This window comes from Callithrix jacchus, chromosome 3 (assembly GCF_049354715.1).
Source record: "Callithrix jacchus isolate 240 chromosome 3, calJac240_pri, whole genome shotgun sequence".
Classification (NCBI taxonomy): Eukaryota; Metazoa; Chordata; class Mammalia; order Primates; family Cebidae; genus Callithrix; species Callithrix jacchus.
This window is the reverse complement of record NC_133504.1, coordinates 84,609,198-84,629,892: the sequence shown is the minus strand read 5'-3', so window position 1 is coordinate 84,629,892 and position 20,695 is coordinate 84,609,198. Positions and strand designations below refer to the sequence as shown.

The following is a 20,695-nucleotide window of genomic DNA, read 5'->3' as shown; positions in this document are numbered from 1 at the left end:
ACACATTGTACATAATAGTAAGAACTAGAGGTGGGTGCTTTTTGTTGGTTTTAATCAAACAGTGCATCTTATGTCTATCATTCTTTTTAAATATAGACTAAAATGAGCATAGTAATACTCACTGTTAGTGGGCCAATTAGAAGGGAAATAGCCTTTCAAAGGCAGTAATTCTATCTCATTGATAGATGATGGTCCAAAGAAAGCACTACATGCAATAAAAGTATCCAGCTCAAAGTCTAGGGTTTTTGAAACCACCCAAAGATCATCTGAAAAGACAAACATTTTTAAATACTATAAAGACACATGTATGGTTCTATATTTGTTTAAATTATATGTATTTGTAAATGTGTGTACATACATCTATAGTATACATATACCTACACATGATGAGAAGTTCTGGAAAGATATTCATCAACTATCAACCTAAAAGTTGGGAGTTATCCTGAACAAAAGAACCAGCATCAGATTCTGCAATCAATACAGTACCTCTTGAATCACATAGAAAAAGACTAAAGAGATGGCAGAATTACAGAGTGAGGAAGAAGGAAGGCAGAGACATCACATGGGCAGATGAGTTAGGTACAATGGGAATCCCTAGGTTTTGCATGAATCCACAGAAGGCCTAAGAAGGCAGGACATGGGCTAGCCCATAAGATTATTGTATTAGTCCATTCAGGCTGTTATAAAAAAAAATCTTAAATGAGTAATTCACAAATAGTGGAAATTTATTTCTCATAGAAGTTCTGGAAGCAGTTGGCTTCCTTTCTGTGGAGAACAGAGAGAAGTGGAAAAACCATGGAAAACTTTGAGTTGGAGGGGATGTTTTGAACTGGTGTATGTTTCCCTGAACTGATTTTGGCAAAGGGCAGAAGGGCTGCAAAGAAAGAGAGGATCAAAGAGGGTGGGGAGGATCTTGGGGTTCTGTTCTTGCTTCCCATCCCATCCTCTCCCCATCTCCAATTGTCCTAGGACAAATAGGGGCTACCTATCTATAATAAAATTTATACTTCTGGTCCCGAAATCCTCTAGATGGAAAAAAAAATCAGGGCAGCAATGCAACCTCTATGCTATAAAGAGCAGAGAAAAACAGATGGTAACTCATTGATCACAGGCAGTTTCTACCTCACCTCAAACTGCTAGAACTGAAGAATTTTACAATCTAAGAAATGATACCTCTTTTTTTTTTAGATGGAGTTTCACTCTTGTTACCCAGGCTGGAGTGCAATGGCTCGATCTCGGCTCACCGCAACCTCCGCCTCCTGGGTTCAGGCAATTCTCCTGCCTCAGCCTCCCAAGTAGCTGGGATTACAGGCACGTGCCACCATGCCCAGCTAATTTTTTGTATTTTTAGTAGAGACAGGGTTTCACCATGTTGACCAGGATGGTCTCTATCTCTTGACCTCGTGATCCACCCGTCTCGGTCTCCCAAAGTGCTGGGATTACAGGCTTGAGCCACTGTGCCCGGCCGAAATGATACCTCTTAATGTTGCTTTTTTCCTTTAACCAGAGGGTTTAGACCTCACTTTAGGGATTATTCTGTGGTAGCTGTGATTTTCTGGTGCCTGGGGCTCTCCACTCTGTAGGTCAGTTACACCTTCGATTCCCTGAGCTCCTTAGTAGAGCTGACCAGATTGGGGTGGGCTTTCCCTGACATACACTGCCAGAAAGAAAAGCTGATACTGCCAGGGGAAAATGAGTTCACAGACCAAAATAATGAGACATTTGAGGAACACAAAGACTTTTTAAAAAATTGGATTATAGATTCATATAGAAAAGGGAAAGCTAGAATAGATAGACAAATAATTTAGACTTGGCCTGGTAAAGAGACGAAAAGAGGTAAAGGAAGACAGTAACAATGTAAAATAATAACAGCTGAGTGCAGTGACGCACACCTGTAGTCCTAGCTACTTGGGAAGCTAACATGAGAGAACTGCTTAAGTCCCAAAGTTTGAGACCAGCCTATCAAAAATAGTAAGACCTCATCTCAATAAACAAATACATATGTACATGCATACAAGAAAACAGGCCAGGATAATCCCAACATTTTAGGAGGTTAAATCAGGAGGATCACTTAAGCCCACGAGTTCGAGATGTGTCAGGGCAACAGAGCAAGAACCTATCGCTACAAAAAATAATAAAAAAAAACAACTAGCTGGGTGTAGTGGTTTGCACCTGTAGCCCCAGCTACTCAGGAGGCAGAGGCGGGAGAACCGCTTGAACCCAGGAGGTGGAGGTTGCAGTGAGCCCAGATTGCACCACTGTACTCCAGCCTGGGTGATGAGAGTGAAACTCTGTTTCAAAAAAAAAAAAAAAAAATTAGAGTGTCATCAGACTTTAACAACAACGAATGCAAGAAGATAACTAAGTATATTAAATGTTTGACTAAAATATTTGCTGTTTTAATTCAACAAATCAACATAATGCTTCCTTCATTCAGAAAGCTTGCTACAAATAAAACAAAATACAACTGAACTAAACAGTGCGCTAATGATAAAGGTCATTTGCATTCTGGAGCAGTTCCTCAGCTCTCTTTGGGAACCAGTAGGTTTGTGGACCAGAACCAGCCTACAGACTCTACCTTGAGTAGTACTAGTTTAGATTTTTGTCAACTGGGGGTAAGCGGGGAAGAGTAAGGGAAGAAATCAGGGGAAGAATCAAGGAATATGGATGCTTTCTAAGTATCTATTTTACTGGGGGCAGGGTAAGATTTAAATATCAATTTATTTTTTTAAAAAGTAAGAAATGGTCAGACACAGCAGTTCACATCTGTAATTCCAACACTTTGGGAGGCCGAAGCGGGTGGATCACGATGTCAGGAGTTCAAGACCAGCCTAGCCAATATGGTAAAACCCTGTCTCTAGTAAAAATACAAAAACTTGCCGGGCATGCTGGCACGCGCCTGTAGTCCCAGCTACTCGGGGGGCTTAAGCAGAAGAATCACTTGAACCTAGGAGGTGGAGGTTGCAGTGAGCCGAGATCATGCCAATGTGCTCCAGCCTGGGTGGCAGAGCAAGACTCGGTCTCCAAAAAAAAATGATTAAAAAGAGCATAATAAAATTAGAATGAACAAAAATAATTTATTATAGAAACATATCCAGGTATCAATTACTATAATAAATTCAACTATTGGGCTTATTCTATTTAAAAGGCAAATCTTTAAGACATATGCTGTTTATAAGAAATACTTGTAATCTAGAAACAAAGATGAAAAAAATGAAAACAAAAAACACTATGAAACAACTACTAGTCAAAATAAACAGTATATCTATATGAACAGACAGATTTTCAAGAAATAATTATTAGAGGTGGAGAGGATCATCTTTATATAATGACATGTTTAAATTTACCCCAAAGTGAATAATAATTTTAAAAATATATGTAACTAATAAAATAGCCCTAACATATAATATTGAAAAAGTAATAAAATAACAGGGAGAAAATGCACCACAGAGGAAGTTTTCAACTCATCTCCCTTAATTACTTAGATAACTGCCACAAAAATTTGGCAGGACTACAGAAGATCTGAACAAGACAATTAATAAGCTTGATCTGATCATTAAAGAGTTCTATATTCAACAATTAGAGAAAACATATTTCCCTTGTACTATGCCATTAAAATACCGATTTTCAGTCTTTAAGATCAAGCGTACAAAAACCTTAGTAGGCGAGTTGTGGTGGCTCATGCCTGTAATCCCAGCACTTTGGGAGGCTGAGCTGGGCAGGTCACTTGAGGCCAGGAGTTTGAGATGAGCCTGGCCAACTTGGTGAAATCCTGTCTCTACTAAAAATAAAGAATTTGCTGGGTGTGATGGCAGGTGCCTGACATCCCAGCTACTTGGGAGACTGAGAAATAATTGCTTGAACCTGAGACGTGGAGTTTGCAGTGAGATCATGCCACTGCACTCCATCCTGGGCATTAGAGCGAGACTCTGTCTCAAAAATAAATAAATAAATAAACTTAATAAACTTTAAAGAATAATATTATAAAAATCATAATGTCTACCTATTACATATTTAAGTCAGAAGTTAACAAAAAGTCAACATAGAAATCCCCTAGATATTTTAATATTAAAACAAATGCTAAATTACTCACAGGTTATAAAAGAAATAATAATAGAAAATTTAAAACAAACTGAATTATAATGAAAAAAGTAACTCAGCAAAAATAGAGTGCTAAGCCAAGCACAGAGGCTCACATCTGTAAACACAGCAATCTGGGAGCCAAGGCAGGCAGATTACTTGAAGTGACGAGTTCAAGACCAGCCTGGCCAACATGATGAAACCCCATCTCCACCGAAAATACAAAAAAGTTAGCTATGTGTGGTGGTGAGTGCCTGTCGTCCCAGCTACTTGGGAAGCTGAGGCAGAAGAATTGCTTGAACCCAGGAGGTGGAGGTTACAGTGAGCTGAGATTGCACCACTGCCATCAGCCTGGGCAACAGAGCCAGACTCCATCTCAAATGAACAAACAAAAAAACCAGAGTGGTACTTTAAGGAAAACTTACAACCCTAATAATTATATTAGAGAAGAGAAAAGTCTCAAAATTAGCTAAGTATCCAGCTTAAGATGTGTGAAAAAGAGTATATTATCCCAAACAAATTAGAAGAAATCATAAAAATGAGAGAGAAAGCCAACAACGACAACAATAAAAACAAAACAAAAATATATTGCTGATCTTCTGATCAATAAAGCCAAAAGTCAGTTCTTTGAAAAACATAACAAAATAAGACAAACCTCAGGCAAGAATGATCAGAAGAACAAAAATACAAATAAAACAATGGTGGCATTGCAGATCAGTGAGGAAATGAAAAACTAATCAATAAAAAATTACTAATATTCCAGCAAAACTGATAATAAAAAAGAAAAAAAATGGACTGGGTATGGTGGCTCATGCCTGTAATCCCAGCACTTTGGGAGGCCAAGGCAGGTGGATCACCAGAGGTCAGGAATTCAAGACCAGCCTGGCCAACGTGGTGAAACCCCATCTCTACTAAAAGTACAAAAATTAGCCAGACACCTGTAATCCCAGCTACTCAGGAGGCTGAGACAGGAGAATAGGTTGAACCCATGAGGCAGAGATTGCAGTGAGCCAAGATCACGTCATTGCACTCTAGTCTGGGTGATGAGAGTGAGACCCCCAACTCAAAAAAAGAAAAAAATGAAACTGGATCCCTACACCTCACACCATATACCAAAAAAAAAAATCAATTTTAAATAGACTAAAGATTTAAATCTCATAGTCACCAATACAGCATGGTACTGGTATAAAAACAGGCACACAGACCAATAGAACAGAATAGAAAGCCCAGAAATAAAGCCAAATACTTGGAGCCAACTGATCTTTGACAAAGCAAATAAAAACACAGTGTGGGGAAGAAAACACCCTTCAACAAACTGGGGTAACTGGCAAGCCACATGTAGAGGAATGAAAATGGATTCTAATCTCTCACCTTATACAAAAATCAACTCAAGATGACTTGGTGTACTTAAATCTAAGACCTGAAACCATAAAAATTCTAGAACATCAGAAAAACCCTTCTGACGTTGGCTTAGGCTAAGACTTCATGACCAAGAACCCAAAAGCAAACAATAAAAACAAAGACAAGTTGATGGAAATTAAACTATTAGCAAAAATCTTCTGTACAGCAAAAGAAACAATTATCAGAATAAACAGACAACCCACAGAGTGGGAGAAAATCTTCACAATCTGTACATCCGACAAATGACTAACACTCAGAATCTACAAGGAACTCAAACAAAGCAGCAAGAAAAAAAAAATCCCATCAAAAAGTGGGCTAAGGACATGAATAGACAATTCTCGAAAGAAAGCCAACAAACATGAAAAATGCTCATCATCACTAATAATCAGGGCGATGCAAACCAAAACCACAAGCCAGTATTGCCTTACTCCTGCAAGAAGAGTCATAATCAAAAAATCAAAAAATAAGAGATGTTTGCAGGGATGTTGTGAAAAGGGAACACTTTTACACTGCTGGTAGGAATGTAACCTAGTACAACCAGTGGAAAACAGTGTGGAGATTCCTTAAAAACCATTTGATACAGCAATCTCACCACTGGGTATCTATTCAAAGGAAAAGAAGACATTACACAAAAAGATACTTACACACATGTTTATAGCAGCACAATACACAATTGCAAAAATATGGAAGCAGCTCAAATGCCCATTAATCAATGAGTAGATAAAGAAATTGTGATTTATATATATACAAACACCATGGAATACTATTCAGCCATAAAAAGGAATGAAATAATGGCATTCGCAACAACCTGGATGGAACTGGAGACCACTATTCTAAGTGAAGTAACTCAGGAATGGAAAAACCAAACATTGTATGTTGTTACTTCTAAGTGGGAGCTATACTATGTGGGTGCAAAGCCATAAGAATAATACAAAGTCCCCCAATGGACTTTGGGGAATCAGGGGAAAGGGTGAGAGGGGAATGAAGGATAAAAGACTACAAATGGGTACAGTGTGTACTGATAAGGTGATAGGTGTAGCAGAATCTCAGACATCACTACTAAAGACTTATTCATGTAACCAAGCACCACCTGTCCCCTCTAAAACTTAAGGAAATAAATAGCAATAATAATAATAAAGATTTAAATGTCAAAAACCAAACTTTAAAACATTTAGTAGAAAATATAGGTGAATAACTTTAGAACTCAGCATAGGAAAAGCTTTTTTTTAGATTTTTTAAGATATAAAAAGCATTGTCAAAAAGAAAGGATTAGTATAAATCTGACTATAATTAAGAATTTTTATTTACTTTAAGATACCTTAAAGTAAGTGAAAAGACGTAATACATACCAGGAGCTGATATTCACAACATACATACTCAACAAAGAATCAATATGAAGAATACATAAAGAACTTCTATAAATAAAAGAAGCTTATAAAGAACCCAGCAGTAAAATGACTAAGAAACATATGTTATTAAATAAACACATGAAGAGTATTTTAACATCACTGGTGAGCAAAGAAATGTAAGCTAAAAGCACAATGAGATCATCTTACACTCATTTGAATGGGTTGACCCATAAGATCTCTTATACTTAGGATGAGTACAAACTGATATAACCACTTTGGAAATCTGTTTGGCACTATAACCTAAAGATGTATGAAGTATTTTACATGCTGTAAGGCAGTATTTTCATTCCTTGAGTCATATTAAAAAAAAAAAAAAACTCTTACATATCTACAACACAGTACAAGAATATTTATAACACCCTGTTCACAATGGTAAAACTTAGAAACCCAAACAACAATGGAAACAATAAACTATTAGCATGTTCACAAAATATTATACAACAGTCGAAATAAATAATCTAGACTCTAGATTTAAGAACAATATGGATAAATGGCAGCAACATACCAACCAAAAAAAGATAATTTCCAAAAGATTATATACAGAATGACATCATTTTAGTAAGGTCTAAAGAAACTAAAACTTTTATATAGATCTTTAGGAATTCATTTACATAAATCTATATACAAAGGAAAGAAAAATTTTGTTGAGTGCTACAATCGAAACGATAACTACCTTGGGTTTGGAGAGAGAAGATGAGATAGTGGAGTTAACTTAAATATAACTTAAATTGTGGGCTCACAGATGCTTACTATATTATTTTAAATAACTAATTAAATAATTAAATAACTAAATGAAAGCAAGCTATGTGAGGACCAATAACTAAGAGTAAATCACAAAATCACAGACAATGATTAATCCAACTTAGTGCACCTAAGGTCCTTTAAAAACACTCAATGCTGTCCAGGCATGGTGGCTCATGTCTGTAAACTCAGCACTTTGGGAGGCCAAGGTGGGCAGATTACCTAAGGCCTGGAGTTCAAGATGGGGCTGGCCAACATGGTGAAACCCTGTCTCTGCTAAAAATGCAAAAATTAGTTGGATGTGGTGGTGCACACCTGTAATCCCAGCTACTTGGAAGGCTGAAGCAGAAGAATCACTTGAACCCTGGAGGCAGAGGTTGCAGTGAGTCTACATCACACTACTGCACTCCAGTCTGGACAACAGAGTGAGTAAGACTCTGTCTTGGACAAAAATAACAACAGCACTCAATGTTTAAAGGATGTCATTTCCAAATATACAAAATTTAGGGTCCAATGTTGCCAAATTACATAGACAATAAAAGAAACATCAACAAACTCATTACTACATTTTTTCAGTTTATTTTCGACACTAAGAGCACAGTTGAATCAATATGCTTACTTATATGATTCCAAGAACTAATTAAATGTTTTTGGTGTCTCTTCTAATAAATTTTTTTTTTTTTTGAGACGGAGTTTCGCTCTTGTTACCCAGGCTGGAGTGCAATGGCGCGATCTCGGCTCACCGCAACCTCCGCCTCCTGGGTTCAGGCAATTCTCCTGCCTCAGCCTCCTGAGTAGCTGGGATTACAGGCATGCGCCACCATGCCCAGCTAATTTTTTGTATTTTTAGTAGAGACAGGGTTTCACCATGTTGATCAGGATGGTCTCTCGTGATCCACCAGCCTCGGCCTCCCAAAGTGCTGGGATTACAGTAATAAAGTTTTTAAAAAGCCCAAACATCTTAAAAGATGTATGGTCTAATTTATTATACAATAATTTATAATACATAGTACTATTACATTACATTTTTTAAATTTAACATAAAGTTCTTTAATATAAAAAACTTATACAGCTGTATGTAATGGAGATACAAGGCTAGACTGAATCACCAGTATGATCAGATCCACTTACTTTTGCTATAAGCTGAAGAACTTTCCTTTCGACTCAGCTTAAGATAAAGTCTGGTTTTTGGTTCATTATAAAACTCAGGATTTACAGTAGTAAACTTCTTTAGTTTGCCATACTGTTTTCTCTGAAAATCAAATCCTTTTCTGAAAAATAAATAAAAAATAAAAATGAATTGTAATATTAAGGTGCAAATTTTTTGAAAATCTTTAAAATACAGCATAAAAAGAACCAGGGTTTTATATGTTTACCTACTTTCATACACGTATACAAAATATAAATATATTTTATCAAAGTAAGAAAATAACAACTCTCACAGAACTGTCATCAGTTTTAAAAGACACCAAGATAGAAAAGTATCTAAAAGAAGGTGGGGCTAGGGGAGAGATAGCATTAGGAAAAATACCTAATGTAGATGACAGGTTGATGGGTGCAGCAAACCACCATGGCACATGTACACCTATGTAACAAACCTGCACGTTCCGTACATGTAACCCCAAAACATAAAGTATAATAATAAAAAAAAAGAATAAGCCCCAGTTCCTACAATCGATCATGTAGCAACATCTGCCTTGCATTGATGTTTATTAAAAAAAAAACGAAGAGATAGAACACCTCATATGCTTTAAAAAATTTTTAAATTTAAATATTTTTATTGATATATAACAGTTATACATATTTTGGTAGTACATATGATATCCTGATACCAATCAAATCAAATCAGGGTAACTGGGATATTTCATCACTTCAGACATTGATCTTTTCTTTGTGTGAAGAACATTACAATTCTTCTCTTCTGGTTATTCTGATATATATACAATAAATTACTGTTAACTATAATTTCCCAACTGTACTCTCAAATACTAGAGTTTATTCCTCCTATTTTTTTTTTTTTACACTTTAACCAACCTCTCTTTATTTCCCATGCCGTTTTCTTCCCAGCCTCTGGTAACTACCATTCTACCTTCTCACTTTCATGAGATCTGCTTTTTTAGCTCCACACATGAGTGAGAACATGCAGTGGTTATCGTTTTATACCTGGATTCATTCTTCTTCTTTCTCTCTCTCTTTCCCTTCCTCCCTTCTTCCCTCCCTCCCTCCTTCCCTTCCTTCCTTCCTTCCTTCCTTCCTTCCTTCCTTCCTTCCTTCCTGCCTGCCTGCCTGCCTGCCTGCCTTGACAGGGCTGGTTCTGTTGCTGGTGGCATGATCTTGGCTCACTGCAACTTCATCTCCTGGGCTCAAGCCATCCTCCCATTTCAGCCTCCCATGTTGCTGGGACTATAGGTGCAAACCACGACACCTGGCTAATTTTGTATGTTTTCTAGAGACAAAGTTTCATAAAGAAAAGGTTTCATCATGTTACCCAGGCTGGTCTTGAACTCCTGCGCTCAAGTGATTGGCCCTCCTCCGCCTCTTTAAAGTTCTGGGATTACAGGCATGAGACTATGCCTGGCCTTTGACTTACTTCACTTAACATAATGACCTCCAGTTCCTGAGGATGACAGGATTTCATTCTTTTTACAGCTGAATAAGATCCCATTTTGAGTGTGTGTGTGTGTGTGTGTGTGTGTGTGTGTGTGTTTATATGCCACATAGTCTTTATCCATTCATCCACTGATGGACACTTAGCCATATCTTGGCTATTATGACTACTGCTGAAATAAACATGAAACTACAGGTATCTCTTTAATATACTGATTTCCTTTCTTCTGGATACATACCTAAGAATGAGATTGCTAGGTCATATGATAGTTCTAGTTTTATTTTTTTGAGGAACCTTATTTTCTAAACTATAAAATGGGAATAATAATTTATTCCCATATCTTCATATCTCACAAGTTATTATAATGATTATATAAAATAATTCATGTGATGATACTGCTACCAAAACATCTATATAGACCAATGGAACAGAAGAGAGGCCTCGAAAGTAATGCCACACATCTACAACCATCTGATCTGTGACAAACTGGACAAAAACAAGCAATGGGGAAAAGATTCCATATTTAATAAATGATCTTGGGAAAACTGGCTAGCCATGTGCAGAAAGCAGAAACTGGACCCCTTCCTGATACCCTACACTTAAATTAACTCCAGATAGATTAAAGATTTAAACATAAGACCTAACACCATAAAAACTCTAGAAGAAAATCTAGGCAATACCATTTAGGACATAGGCATACGCAAGGACTTCATGACTAAAACACCAAAAGCAATGGCAACAAAACTCGAAATAGACAAATGGGATCAAATTAAACTTAAGAACTTCTGTACAGCAAAAGAAACAACCATTAGAGTGAACCGGCAACCAACAGAATGGAAAAAAATTTTTGCAATCTACCCATCTAACAAAGGGCTAATATCCAGAATCTACAAAGAACGAAAGCAAATATACAAGAAAAAAACAAACCACCCCATCAAAAAGTGGGCAAAAGATATGAACAGACACTTTTCAAAAAAAGACATTTATGTGGCCAACAAACATACGAAAAGATGCTCATCATCACTAGTCATTAGAGAGATGCAAATCAAAACCACAATAAGATACCATCTCATGCCAGTAGAATGGCTATCGTTAAAAAATCTGGAGACAACAGATGCTAGAGAGGAGGTGCAGAAATAAGAGCACTTTGACACTGTTGGTGGGAGTGTAAATTAGTTCAACCATTGTGGAAGACAGTGTGGTGATTCCTCAAGGACCTAGAAATAGAAATACCATTTGACTCAGCAATCCCATTACTGGTTATACACCCAAAGGATTATAAATCATTCTACTATAAAGACACATGCACATATATGTTCACTGAGGCACTGTTTACAAGAGCAAAGACTTGGAAACAATCCAAATGCCCATCAAAGATAGACTGGATAAAAAAAAATGCGGCACATATATACCACGGAATACTAGACAGCCACAAAAAAAGGATGAGTTCATGTCCTTTGCAGGGACATGGATGAATCTGGAAACCATCATTTTCAGCAAACTAACACAAGAACAGAAAACCAAACACTGCATGTTCTCACTCATGAGTGTCGAACAATGAGAACACACAGACACAGGGAGGGGAACATCACAGACTGGGGTCTGTTGGGGGGTGGGGGGGCTAGGGGAGGGATAGCAGTGGGTAGGGAGATTGGGGAGGGATAACATTAGGAAAAATATTTAACGTAGGTTATCGGGGGATAGAGGCAGCAAACCACCATGACATGTGTATACCTATGTAACAATCCTGCAGGATCTGCACCTGTAATCCAGAACTTAAAGTAAAATAAATTTTAAAATTGTTTTAATAAATAAAATAAAATAATAATTCATGTGAAGTGCTTAGTTAGAAGAGGGCCTGGCATATATAAGCTCCCAATAAAAATATTACTATTAAATCACCATGATGCAAATGGTCAGTATATTTATTTTTAATAATCGAAACTTTTACAAAAGACATACTTCCAAAAAGTAGCATTCTATTATCCTATAAGCTATGTAGTTTAGGCATGCAAATGATCACTTATCTATTATGCCACACTGCTAAAAATTATACCTATGGTTTGTTAGATAGAATTTCCCTTAGGATTGTGGAAAATAGCCTCAACTACACATAAAATAAGTTAGAAAAATAGCATCCTGCTAGTTAGCCTAATATTGCTCACACTGTTTGATGCTTAGAAGAAGCCAAAATAACTTTAAAGACTTATTCCCCGGCCGAGCATGGTAGCATGCCCGTAATTCCAGCCCTTTGGGAGGGTGAGATGGGAGGAGGATCAATTGAGTCCAGGAGTTTGCAATCAGACTGGGCAACATAGCAAGACCCCCATCTCTACAAAAATTTTAAATTAACTTGGCATGGTGGCATGTGCCTGAAGTCAGTTAGGCTGGGGCAGGTGGGCCCAGGGGTTCAAGGCTGAAGTGAGCTAAGGATCACATCACTGTACTCCAGCCTGGGCAACAGAGCGAGATCTTGTCACTATATAATTTTTAAAAAAAGACTTATTCCCATTTTGCAAGTTTAGAAACTGAGGTATTCTATCTTTTAAATAGTTTTCTTATCTTAATCTCTTTTAAAACTGATGATAATTCTGTGAAGGCTATCATTCTCCTATAAAATCACAAGCAATTATTTGGTACTATAAAACGTACCTCACAAAAAGCTGGCATTCCTCATAGAGTGGTATCTTTTGACTTCTTAAGTACAAGCCAATACTCTTAATATCACTTAAAACCATGCCAGGTTGAGCTCCTTCCTGTGTTAAATATCCTGGAGTCACGTCCTCAAGCCATTTAAAGAATTTACATCTATCAGCTTTGGGTCCATCACATGTATAAAAGAGACGACCCTAAGGTGAAAGAAAAAAGATCAAAATTTAGTGAAAAAAAATGCTTTTATTTTTCTATTGTTCTTGTATTTGTCAAGGCTTCTATGAAAACTGCTTGGCATTATTGTACTCTAGTAAATTAGTCAATATACAACTTAGCTTTATTATTAGCTTAAAATTTAAAATTTAAAACCACCTATTTTTCTATTTACTTTCTCTTTATCAAAAGATTACATTATTCTGAGAATAAAAGCTTATTTGAAAATGTGTTTCTCTGATTTAAAATGTTCACTATAAGCAACCTGAATGCTGTCTAGAAATACTGAATATCTTATGCATTTCTTTCTATTCCTTTTTCTCATTCACATTAAGTGCACACACCACAACCCAACAAGAACAAACACATGTAATTTGTTTTTTTTTAAACAAAATTCAGACGATACATTTTCTACTCTGTAGACTAGCCCTTGTATGCAACAATATAGTATGAGCAGGCAACTATGTCATCAAATAATCTTAAAAAGAAAGCAAAGACTTTTAGTGGCTATATTATATTTTAGTCCACAGTTATACCATTATTTATGAATTTTTGCTTTTGACACCTAAATTTAAATCCAAATTTACACACTTAGCTAAAGATAAAGTGGGTCATGCAAATGGTGGTTTACATAATGCAAACTGTATTATGAATGGAAGCACAGTTCAACAATGAGTACAAGCCATCAATCAACATACATTTCATGAATCTGACTTACTTCATAATATATTATTAAAAATATAAATTGTCAGCATATTTTTCTATTCCTCTGGCCTTATCTGTTACTTGTACTAGGGACTAAATAGTAAACTAGCTTCAATATTCATTCCTTTCAGGCTATTTCTGAATTCTCTAAGCTCTCAGGTTGGAACATATTCCCCTTCTCAGTGATCTCACTGTAACAGGCATATTCCTCCTAGTTTATCAACTACAGAATTATATAAAATTTTCAGCTGAGCATGGTGGCTTATGCCTGCAATCCTAGCACTTTGGGAGGCCAAGGCGGGAGGATCGCTTGAGCCCAGAAGTTCAAGGCTCCAGTCAGCTGTGATCATGTCACTGCACTCCAGCCTGGGCGACATAGTGAGACCCCGTCTCTAAGAAAATAATAATAATAATAATAATAAAATAAAAATACTATACAAAAAGTTCCTGAGCAACTTGAAGGTTAATCTTAACTCATATTTTTGTATCCTAGAGTACAGATAATTCTTTCAATAAAACTTTAAGCATTTACTGCATGTTAGGTACTAACACCTCAAATAGAATGCTCTTAATCAAGATTCAGTCTTTAACCTTATAATGAAGTAATAAGTACCTAAAGCCTTTATAAGACAAGTATTGGTATGGCAGGGGGAGGGGAAGCAAAAATACCTTATTTGGACCTTCCTTTTTAACCATGACAAGTTTTGCAGGTTGACTATGATGACAGGATGGTACATTATTTTCTACGTTTTTCAGGCTGTCTCCCTTCAATGATGTGTAAAATGATATGTCAACTTTTGAGAGAGCTTTGTGCAAGTTTTGTGCTAACCCAAACAGCAATATATTTAGATGTTCTACAAAAAAAAAGAAAGAGATACAGAAGAAAATTAAATAGAAAATAATTTTGTTTGTATCACATACATACTGTTTATAGCTAAATTTGATAGCTTTTATCAGAGTCATATATAATACACATATCCATTTTTTAAGAGGTATTTTCTGCTAAATTTAACAGGTCATTTGTAACAGTTCTAGTTAAAAAGAAAAAAGAAAGCGAGAGAGAGAGAGAGAGAGGGAGAAGGAAGGAAGGAAGGAAGGAAGGAAGGAAGGAAGGAAGGAAGGAAGGAAGGAAGGAAGGAAGGAAGGGGGATTGAGAAGATGGCACTGTAGGACCAACTAAGGATTGCAGCTCCCAGTGAAAGCACAGAGGGTGAGTGGACACCACATTTCCAGATGGATCTTTATTGCCCACAGACCAGGAGATTCCCAGGTGTGGGAGCCCCATGGGCCACCAGCGTAGCTGTTTGGGCCGGCGCAGCTATTTGGGCCGGCGCTGCAGCGCAGCAGTACTCCATACAAAATACACTGGTTTGGTTGCCCTGTTAAACTGGCAATTGGAGATTTCGGAAAGCAGATTAGCACGTTTATCTGATTAAATGGGACATAAACAGAAAGCCAGGACAGGAGATTCCAGGCAGCAACATTGTTTCAGCCGGCGCAGTGGGTCGCCGCACGCACGGGAAATCACACAGAACCCAGCATCCTTTCAGCAGGCAACTGGAACACCTGGGAGAGAGTCAACCGTTCAACTTAAAAAAAAAAAAGGGACTCTGAGGCAGGGAGCCAGGTGATAAGGCTCGGTGGGTCCCACCCCCACAAAAACAAACAAAACAGCAATTGGAAACGCTCAGGGTTCAGAGTTTCACGGCAAGCACAGCTGAACCCAGGATGGTGCGCTCAGTGGGAGAGGGGTGTCCGCCATTACCGAGGCACTCAACCCCTATGGAGGTACTCTGCCATTGCTGATGCAGCCTGCCATTACCGAGGCAACCCACCATAACAGAAAGAGTCCGCCATTACAGAGGCAGGCCACCATCACCACAGCAGTTCTAACCACAACCATATAAATAGGACTACAGGGAATTACACACGGCAGCAGGGCAGAGCCCGTGGCAGCAGGGAGGAGCCCAGAGCAGCTCAGCATAGCCACTACAGGCAGGCAGTGACTAGACTGCCTCCTCGCTGGGCAGGACAGTGCAACAGATATGCATAAATAAGGCCCTATCCCCCCGGGACAGAGCACCTGAGGAAAAAAAGGGCTTTATGAGTTCTGCTGCAGCAGACCTAAACGTACCTGCCTAGCAGCTCTGAATGAACAACGGAGCTCACAGCTCAGCACTTGAGCTCCTATAAAGTACAGACTGTCTCCTCAAGCAGCTCCCTGATTCCTGTATATCCAAAGAGTCATCTCACAAAGGACTGATCAGACTGACATTTGGCGGGCATCATTCAGGAACAAAGATAACAGAAGAAGAAACTGGTAGCAACCCTCACGGTTCCGCAGCTGCTAAAGGTGTTCCCCAGGCAAGCAGGGCCTGGAGTGGACCTCAACAGTCCTACAGCAGAGGGGACAGACTGTTAGAAGGAAAACTAAGATGTCCACTCAGAGACCCAATCGGAAAATCAGCAACTACTCAGACGACAGGTGGATAAATCCACAAAGATGGGAAGAAACCAGCACAAAAAGGAGGAAAACACCCGAAACCAGAACACCTCACCTCTTACAAGGGAACACAACTCCTCACCAGCAAGGGAACAAAGTTGGACAGAGAATGAGTGTGATGAAATGATGGAATAAGACTTCAGAAGGTGGGTAATGAGAAACTTCCGTGAGCTAAAAGAACATGTACTAACTCAATGCAAAGAAACTAAGAACCTTGAAAAAAGATTTGAGAAAATGATAACAAGAATGGACAACTTAGAGAGGAATATGAGTGAATTGAAGGAGCTGAAAAACACAACACGAGAACTTCGCGAAGCATGCACAAATTTCAACACCCGAATTTACCAAGCAGAAGAAAGGATATCAGAAATCAAAGATCAACTCAATGAAATAAAATGAGAAGGCAAGATTAGAGAAAAAAGCACAAAAAGGAATGAGCAAAGTCTCCAAGAAATGTGGGACTATGTGAACAGACCTAATCTATGTTTGATAGGTGTACCTGAATGTGACGAAGAGAATGAATCCAAGCTGGAAAATACTCTTCAGGATATTATCCAGGAAAATTTCCCCAACCTAGCAAGGCAGGCCAATATTCAAGTCCAGGAAATACAGAGAACACCACAAAGATATTCCGCAAGAAGAGCAACCCCAAGGCACATAATCGTCAGATTCACCAGGGTTGAAATGAAGGAGAAAATGCTAAGGGCAGCTGGAGAGAAAGGTCAGGTCACCCACAAAGGGAAGCCCATCAGACTCATAGCAGATCTCTCGGCAGAAACTCTACAAGCCAGAAGAGAGTGGCGGCCAATATTCAACATCTTTAAAGAAAAGAACTTTCAACCCAGAATTTCACATCCAGCCAAACTGAGCTTCATAAGTGAAGGAAAAATAAAATCCTTTGTGAACAAGCAAGTACTCAGAGATTTTTGTCACCACCTGCTTTACAAGAGAGCTCCTAAAAGAGGCACTACACATAAAAAGCGACAACCGGTACCAGCCATCCCAAAAACATATGAAATGCTAAAGAGCATCAATAAAATGAAAAATCACCATCAACTAACGGGCAAAACAGCCAGCTAGCATCAAAATGGCAGAATCAAATTCACACATAACAATTTTAACCCTAAATGTAAATGGGCTAAATGCACCAATCAAAAGACACAGACTGGCAAATGGGATAAAAAGCCAAAACCCATCGGTGTGCTGTATCCAGGAAACCCATCTCACATGCAAGGATACACAAAGGCCCAAAATAAAGAGATGGAGGAAGACTTACCAAGCAAATGGAGAGCAAAAAAAAGCAGGAGTTGCAATTCTTGTCTCTGATAAAATAGACTTTAAAGCAACAAAGATCAAAAGAGACAAAGAAGGACATTACATAACGGTAAAAAGATCGATACAACAAGAAGAGCTAACGATCCTAAATATATATGGACCCAATACAGGAGCACCCAGATATATAAGGCAAGTTCTTAATGACTTACAAAGAGACTTAGACTCCCACATAATAATAGTGGGAGACTTTAACACTCCACTGTCAATATTAGACAGATCAACCAGACAGAAAATTAACAAGGATATCCAGGACTTGAACTCAGACCTGGAACAAGCAAACCTGATAGACATTTACAGAACTCTCCACCCCAAATCCACAGAATATACATTCTTCTCAGCACCACATCACACCTACTCTAAAATTGACCACATAATTGGAAGTAAATCACTCCTCAGCAAATGCAAAACAACTGAAATCATAACAAACAGCCTCTCAGACCATAGTGCAATCAAGTTAGAACTCAGAATTCAAAAGCTAACCCAGAACCACGCAACTTCATGGAAACTGAACAACTGGCTCCTGAATGTTGACTGGATAAACAATGAAATGAAGGCAGAAATAAAGAAGTTCTTCGAAACCAAGGAGAACAAAGACACAACATACCAGAATCTTTGAGACACATTTAAAGCAGTCTCTAGAGATAAATATATAGCAGTAAGTGCCCACATGAGAAGAGTGGAGAGATCCAAAATGGACAGTCTGTTGTCAAAATTGAAAGAGCTAGAGAAGCAAGATCAAAAAACTCAAAACCTAGCAGAAGACAAGAAATAACTAAGATCAGAGCAGGACTGAAGGAGATAGAGACAAAAAAAATCCCTTCAAAAAATCTGTAAATCCAAGAGATGGTTTTTTGAAAAGATCAACAAAATAGACCACTAGCCAGATTGATAAAAAAGAAATGAGAGAATAACCAAATAGATGCAATAAAAAACAATAAAAGGGAAATCACTACAGATTCCACAGAAATTCAAACCATCATCAGAGAATATTACAAACAATTCTATGCACATAAACTAGTAAACCTGGAAGAAATGGATAAATTCCTGGACATCTATGTCCTCCCAAGCCTAAATCAGGAGGAAGTCGAAACCATGAATAGACCAATAACAAAGTCTGAAGTTGAGGCAGCAATTAAGAGCCTACCACACAAAAAAAGCCCAGGTCCAGATGGGTTCACAGCCGAATTCTACCAGACACACAAAGAGGAGCTGGTACCATACCTTCTGAAACTATTCCAAATAATCCAAAAAGAGGCAATCCTTCCCAAATCATTTTATGAGGCCAAAATCATCCTGATACCAAAACCCGGCAGAGACTCAACAAGAAAAGAAAACTTCAGGCCAATATCCATGATGAACATAGACGCAAAAATCTTCAATAAAATACTGGCAAGCCGATTGCAACAGCACATCAAAAAGCTTATCCATCATGATCAAGTGGGATTCATCCCAGGGATGCAAGGCTGGTTCAACATACGCAAGTCTATAAACGTAATTCACCACATAAACAGAACCAAAAACAAAAACCACATGATTATCTCAATTGACGCAGAGAAGACCTTTGACAAAATTCAACAGCCCTTTATGCTAAAAACTCTCAATAAACTCGGTATTGATGGAACGTATCTCCAAATAATAAAAGCTATTTATGACAAACCAATAGCCAATATCATACTGAATGGGCAAAAACTGGAAGCATTCCCTTTGAAATCTGGCACTAGAAGGATGCCCTCTCTCACCACTCCTATTCAATATAGTACTGGAAGTTCTAGACAGAGCAATCAGGGAAGAAAAAGAAATAAAGGGTATTCAAATAGGAAAGGTGGAAGCCAAACTATCTCTATTTGCAGACGACATGATAGTATATCTAGAAGACCCCATCGTCTCAGCCCAAAAACTCCTGAAACTGATAAGCAACTTCAGCAAAGTCTTAGGATACAAAATTAATGTGCAAAAATCACAAGCATTCCTATACACCAATAACAGACTTAAAGAGAGCCAAATCAAGAATGAACTGCCATTCACAAGTGCTACAAAGAGAATAAAAGACCTAGGAATACAACTCACAAGAAACGTAAAGGACCTCTTCAAGGAGAACTACAAACCACTGCTCAATGAAATAAGAGAGGACACAAACAGATGGAGAAACATTCCATGTTCATGGTTAGGACGAATCAATATCGTGAAAATGGCCATACTGCCCAAAGTAATTTACAGATTCAACGCTATCCCCATCAAGCTACCAATGACCTTCTTCACAGAACTGGAAAAAACCACCATGAACTTCATATGGAACCAAAAGAGAGCCTGCATAGCCAAGTCAATTCTAAGCAAAAAGAACACAGCAGGAGGCATCACACTACCAAACTTCAAACTCTACTACAAGGCTACAGTAACCAAAACAGCATGGTACTGGTACCAAAACAGAGATATAGACCAATGGAGCAGAATAGAGGCATCGGAGGCAACACAACATATCTACAACCATACAATCTTTGATAAACCTGACAAAAACAAGCAATGGGGAAAGGACTCCCCGTTTAATAAATGATGTTGGGAAAACTGGCTAGCCATGGGCAGAAAGCAGAAACTGGAGCCCTTCCTGACACCTTACACTAAAATTAACTCCAGATGGATTAAAGACTTAAACATAAGACCTGGCACCATAAAAACCCTGGAAGAAAATCTAGGCAAAACCATCCAGGACATAGGAGTAGGCAAGGACTTCATGAACAAAACACCAAAAGCATTGGCAACAAAAGCCAAAATAGACAAATGGGACCTAATCAAACTCCACAGCTTCTGCACAGCAAAAGAAATAGTCACTAGAGTGAACTGGCAACCAACAGAATGGGAAAACATTTTTGCAGTTTACCCATCTGACAAAGGGCTGATATCCAGAATTTATAAAGAACTCAAACAGATTTACAAAAAAAAGCAAATAAGCCCATTAAAAAATGGGCAAAGGATATGAACAGACACTTTACAAAAGAAGACATACATGAGGCCAACAAACATATGAAAAAATGCTCATCATCACTGGTCATT

The 20,695-nt window shown here is 38.1% G+C and overlaps 1 protein-coding gene across 23 annotated transcripts in view; it reads right to left on the bottom strand.

Annotated features, from left to right (window-relative positions):
* Window positions 1-20,695, bottom strand: part of ZGRF1 (zinc finger GRF-type containing 1) — a 99,030-nt gene that overhangs the window by 26,110 nt on the left and 52,225 nt on the right. For all 23 annotated transcript variants that reach the window (XM_035293094.3, XM_078366672.1, XM_078366668.1 and 20 more), the window contains 4 exons: window positions 14,479-14,663; window positions 12,892-13,088; window positions 8,763-8,902; window positions 123-266 (listed from right to left, as the gene is read on the bottom strand). In XM_035293094.3, coding sequence (XP_035148985.2) covers window positions 123-266; window positions 8,763-8,902; window positions 12,892-13,088; window positions 14,479-14,663 — 666 coding nt within the window. The remainder of the gene's footprint in view (window positions 1-122; window positions 267-8,762; window positions 8,903-12,891; window positions 13,089-14,478; window positions 14,664-20,695) is intronic.